Genomic DNA, 6,455 nt, shown 5'->3' with positions numbered 1-6,455 from the left:
GATGTAAAATATGGTTTTTTACTATGAAATCTAATGAATTTAATGGTTTTGGAACTATTGTTTCAATAGTTTTGAAACTATTAACAATAATGGGGCCCATATTATGAATTTAATTGGAAATACCTTTGTTTTAATAGTTTTTTACTATTAATATCTAATAACGCGTACCATTATGTTAATAGTTCATTACTATACAACTTCAATAGTATCCATACTTTTATAAACCTACACTTTTAATAATGCGGACCATAGCTATCAATAGTATTTACTATTACTTTTAAAGTATCGTCTTATTAAATGAAACCGAATTTCGAAATATTTATTGGTTAATAGTGGAACCCATTAAAACACAAGAGTTAATAAGATTTAGCATATTGAAGCTAATAGTATGTACTATAATTTTGATAGTATCGTCTGATAAAATGAAACCGAATTTCGAAATATTTATCGGTTAATAGTGGAACCCATTAAAACACAAGAATTAATAAGATTTAGCATATTGAAGGTAATAGTATGTACTATAATTTTGATAGTATCGTCTGATAAAATGAAACCGGATTTCGAAATATTTATTGGTTAATAGTGGAACTCATTTAAAATAAATATAAAATGTAATGGTATGTACCTACTATAGTTTGAAGAGTATTGGCTTGATAATATAATTTGATTTTAAGTATAGATTTTGAAAGATATTTCATTAGCAAAGTATACAATTATTATACTATTTCAATTCTTTTTCGATTAGGTACATTAAATCAGAAGAAGTGTACTTATCTTCCCATGGTATATAAAATAAATACGTGACATAAACTCTTTCGCACCAAAAAAAAATCTTTGAAATAAAACAAAATTAAAGTTGCTTTTTACTTTCGAAAGCGTTAAAACTAAATTTTAACATAAACTACATCAACATTTTCAGAATATTTGTCACAATTTTTGAGGCTTTATTTTATATTTATAAGGTTTAGCCGAAATTTCGGAATTTGTAATTTACGTCAAAAACGGAAACCCCTTAATTTTTATCCAAACAAACTATTTCTTCATGAATGTTCAATATGAAATTACACAAATATATTAGTACGGACACATGGAGAAATATTTCAATGTTGTTACTTCTACGCCCAAAATACTTATTGACCCTGAAATATTTCTTGGAATCAAAATGATTGATAAATTTTAAGTTATTTTGATTCTGACAACAAACAAGATTCGTATAACTTGTTTATTATTTAAAAAAATATTTAAAACCTACAATGATATTTTGTTTTTAAAATAGTTATTATTGCTAAAACAATATACATATATTTCTTCCAAAAACAAGCCTTACCATAAACATACAAATTGGCTTGCATATTTTACCTTTTGATATCTTTCAAGTTATTCAAAATTAATTTTAAAGTTACTGTGTAAAGTTAAGTGGTAATATAAATCGCAATATGTTCTATTAAGGTAAGTAAGATTTCATGCAATTTAATATAAAATAACTAATATGGATAAGGTATCTTACGATAATTTTATTTATAACTAAGCTATCTTTTATTTTGTATCGCATAACACAGTTTCAATTTTATTAAACATTAACCTAATATTCAATATTCTGTTAAAATACACAAAGTTAAAGAATATACCGGATAATGAATGCATTACGAAATAATAATATATTAGTTAAAGCAAAAGTAGTTTTAATATCAAGCCGTTTTTTCTTTTAATTTTGTCAGAGATTGGTGGTTTTATTGCTTTTAGAAATGCAATTTACGAAACTCTTAAAAAACAAAAGATCCAAACATTTAGGCATTTTTTTGCACAAACGGCAAACTTTTTTCAGAAATACCACGTGTTCATTTAATTCAGTGAAACATCCGTTAGTTTAACACATTTCCGTTAAGTTTTTATAGTATTCACCCCATTGTCTAAGAAAATATAATAGTAGATCCCATTAAGTGAGCATATTTTTAGGGCTCCTAATAGTAGCGCCCCATTAATTTAACAGTTTTCCCCATCGTTTTAATAGTATATCCCATTAAGATTCTGATATTATGCTTTGGATTGGTAAAAACTTTGCCATTTGTTTCGCTACAGTCCTCGGGCCCAGTCGCTTGTGAATAAAAATGTTTGCATTTATTTAACTAAGCTTCAAGTGTAAAGTTAAAAATATTGTTTAATTTAGAAGCATTTTTAAATCCGGTATGTTTAAATAAATTGTTTGGTAATAATTCATATCAGATTGGGTTTCGGTGATCATTTTTTAATTCCCTGAAGTAATATAAAAACAAAAACAATCAAAATTGCTTTCAAGTCCCGTTAAGTTTTTATAGTATTCACACCATTATCTCGGGATTATAATAGTAGATCCCATTAAGTGAGCATATTTTTCGGGCTGCCAATAGTAGCGCCCCATTAATTTGATAGTTTTTCCCATTGTTTTTATAGTATATCCCATTAACATTCTGAAATCACGCTTTTGATTGGCAAAAACTTTGCCATTCCATTTGTTTCGCTACAGTCCTCGGGCACAGTCGCCAGTGAATAAAAATCTTTGCAAGTCTCATAAAAGAGTAAATTTAAAAAAAGATATAATTTAGAAGCCTTTCTAAATCCGGTATGTTTAAAACAATTGTTTTGTACTAATTCATAGTAGATTAGTTTCCTGTGATCATTTTTCAATTCCCTGAAATAATATAAAACAAACACAATCAAAATTGCTTTCAAGTCTCGTTAAGTTTTTATAGTATTCACCCCATTGTCTCAAGATTATAATATAAAAGTGAGTATATTTTTCAGGCTGCTACCGCATTTCCTATTAAAGTGAGTGTTAATTGTTATTTTGATATTGATATGTAGTTGCCATGAATAACTGTGAAATTGGAGAGGTGGTTTATGTTGCAGCGGAAAATGAATTTGTCATTGAAACCCCAATAAACATAATCGAAGAAAATGCGTATTCAAAGGAAAAACCAATTATTATCGATGCATTAACCGCTGATTTAGAAGAAGGTATTGAAGATCGAAATGAGATGAAAGAATTAATTTGCGATAAATTTGGATTTGATGAAATGGTTTATAAGCGTCTTATTGGTGTGGAGATACTTTTTTCTAACATAGTTCCAAAGCTTAACTCTATCCTATTTAATTTTAGATAATGGATTTGATATTGAAAGTCTCCTACTTGTTACTGAATCAGAAATAAATGATTTATTCCCTGCCCCTCTTTTGGGAACAAGAGCTAAATTTAAATTTCATCTAAATATTTATAGACAAAAAGTATGATATAATAGTCTAAACATTTTAACTTTAATATTTTTTTAATGTTTTTGTTCGTTTTGTTTAAAAAGTCATCTAAAAACGTTTCTGACGCTTGTAAAAATTGGATTGAATCTCAATGTTTAAGCCAGAATTCAACTGAAGCTAACAGTGATTTAAGTTCACCAACATCATCAACTACTTCTTTTGGGGATGAGTCAAAAATTTTTAATAATATAACACTGCAAGATCTCTTACAAACAACAGAAAAAGGCCAGGGTGTATTGGATAACTACAAACAAAAAAATTGTTTAGACGAGATACATAAGAATACCTTAGTCTCTATTATTGTTGAAAGTTTTTCATGCAGAAATAAGGGAATGACGATGAAACAAATTCAAGCGGCTACTAATGCTATTAATTTAACTTTTCCATCTGAAAGCAAGGTAGCTTATTTTTATAAAAACTTACACAGCTATGTATATTTTTAAAGAGATATTTATATTACTCGTATACAGATATCAAAACAAAATTCAAACATATTAAAACAAGTATTTGAATCTTCAATTTACCGCAAAAAAGACATGCATGTCATTATTGTTTATATGGATTTATACTCCCATTAAAATAAGTTCGTTAACTTTTCGTTATATAAAGGCTAGTTTTATAAAAAGTTGGGTTAACAAATTTTCACTTATGTGCATTCAAACTTGTATTAATAATAAAATAGTTTGAATATAAACTTTAATTATAAACATATTTAAGCTCGACCATTTGAATATTCACCTTTTTATGCTCCATTTATATAGCTGTAATAAACAATTTTTTCAGGAATACTATATGCACAAAAGAGGTCACGGCCTTAATCCCACCGGTAAACTTCATGATAAGGCAGTTAACGCTAGAATCAAACTGAAAAGTTTCAAAAGGAAACTCGTGAGTGAGAACAAAGATCATGGTAAAAACAGCGTAGTGCTCATTTAAATTTTGTTTAAAATGTTTTTATTAGACACAACAGAAATTGATCCCGAGTTAAATGAAGCGGATATTCCCTATAACTCTGAAATTGAAGAAACTATTGCTTGGCTCAAACACAACAATGAACCATGGTCGGAAGTTCAAAAAAGATGGAAGAAAGTAGCGAGGCAAAGACATCGAGATATTCAAAATAATTCCTTAAATATCTTCTCAGAGTGGCCACTCTTCAAACATTCTCTTGGACATACACTTGTAAGTTTTCATAACATATACATAACCAAAATAAATTATAAAAATTGTAACATGTTTCAAATTCATATTCTTGAATTTTTATAGTTGTAATGAGGTAACCTTCGTTACAACAAAAGATTAATCTTTAACATTTGTTTGTATTCGGCCAACGGATTTAGCCTCAAGAAAGATATTTCCATTGCCTACGAGTAATAAGGTTGTTTTTTTCAGGTTGAAATTGACTATGAAATTTTGAAACCCAACAATCGATCGCAACTATTTCAGCTCTGGCCTTCATTTACTGCAAGGATTGTTCCACTTTTACAACAAAAACTAAAGGATAAAGCATCGTTGGCATTTTTAAAGAATTTTGAAAATATTGATGCAAGTAAGATATCATGTTTATTTTTTGTTTATAAATAGGGATTGGCACAAAATATATCAACAGTGAAAGCCCAATAATGTTTATAAAGCTATGATTTACCATTTATCTCCTATTCAAACAAAATTTCTTAAATTTTCAAACTCGTATCCATGTTTTTAACAAATAATATTTCGTGTTTATTTCAGATTCTCGTGATTTTTTTATTCTCTCTTCAATCCATGTCCTTTTAAAACCACCAATAATATCTGTTGGAAAAAATGAATCAAAGAAATCAAAATGGAAACCATCAATTAAGGATGCCCAGGACTCCTGTTTTTTATATTGCTCTTCGATTCTTGATTATACGGTCAAAGTAGAAAATTTACGCCAAAAATACCACACGAAGGGACTAACATTGCAACCGATCATTATAGTAATAGGTAAAGAAAAAACAGAACTTGAATATTTTTACAGTTACTATGATGACGTTTTGTACAAATTTTCTACATTGCTTAAATGCTTAGATTCAACATTTAAACCTTTTTCATGTATTAAATTTTAATTATCCGAAAGAGGGTAAGCAATTGTATTTATTTCTTGAAAGCTTTTTTTACAATTTTGCTTGCCAACCAAATGCTAATATAAATAGCCTTACATGTAGTTTGCGTCAGTAAAAAAAAACTTTTTTGTAACAGAATGCAAAGTTATTTAATTCTTTATTAGTTTTATTATTAAAAGACGGTAGATCTCCATTCAATCATTAACATTTACATTCTTTGCACATTAAATATTATTTGTAATTGACTTTATAACATTAATCACAAAGTGAATTTCTTTCTTATTCTAATTTTACTACCTTATATACTCTTTAAATTATTTAATACTTAATATTTTATCTTTCCTAAAAAACTTAATTTTACTCAAAATACGTTATCATTGGCTTTTTGATTAATTTTAGCCTTTGAAACCAAAGTTTCACTTTCTGGTGCATTATCCATCTGCAATTCGAAAGTGCGGACCACTTAAAATCTTATGGTGCATGCGATTTGAAGCTTTGCATAGACTAAACAAGCAGTCTGCAAAAGCTACGAATTCAAGAGTAAATATTTCGTACACACTTGCGTTCAAAGCTGGTCTTAAGTTTTCTGATACCCTAGTTAAACAAAATTTTTTTGAAAATACTTTTATTTTCGATGAAAAATCAGTTTATACACACAATTTAAAACTTTCTTATAAAAACATTAACTACAATAATCTAAGCATTGGTCATTGCGAAGTGAAGTGCATATCAAAATTAACATATAAAGGAAAAACATACAAAGAACATTTCTTTTTAACTAAAATTGCAGAAAAATCACAGCTTTTTGAAATTCAAAAAATATTAATTGATGAATCAAAATATTACTTTCTATGTCAGGAGTGGAACATAAAATATTTCAGTGAACATATACAGGCCTTTGTAATAGACAACCGCCACCAAAAAATTTCTTTGCACTCTGTTACTGAATTCAATAGTCCACCAATCCACATTCATTATTTACAGAATGGATTAAAAGTGTTTAGGTCTAAAATGACCTAGTTTGTTTGTTTAAAAAAATGTTAATACAAATACTTTTTAAGTTAAGTTCTTTAGAATGATAAA

At 27.9% G+C, this 6,455-nt stretch overlaps 1 protein-coding gene across 1 annotated transcript; it reads left to right on the top strand.

Moving 5' to 3' along the window:
• The first annotated feature begins 2,846 nt into the window (after nt 1-2,846).
• Nucleotides 2,847-5,537, top strand: LOC129945062 (uncharacterized). Its single transcript, XM_056054723.1, has 7 exons — nt 2,847-3,075; nt 3,137-3,261; nt 3,333-3,521; nt 4,072-4,198; nt 4,250-4,470; nt 4,681-4,837; nt 5,020-5,537. Exons 1-7 carry the CDS (start codon nt 2,847-2,849, stop codon nt 5,373-5,375), a joined length of 1,404 nt encoding a protein of 467 aa, XP_055910698.1. The 3' UTR covers nt 5,376-5,537.
• The last annotated feature ends 918 nt before the right edge of the window (nt 5,538-6,455 follow it).

Source organism: Eupeodes corollae, chromosome 2, assembly GCF_945859685.1.
Source record: "Eupeodes corollae chromosome 2, idEupCoro1.1, whole genome shotgun sequence".
NCBI lineage: Eukaryota > Metazoa > Arthropoda > Insecta > Diptera > Syrphidae > Eupeodes > Eupeodes corollae.
Note: the sequence above shows the minus strand (reverse complement) of the source record. Positions and strands in the feature narration are given on the sequence as shown.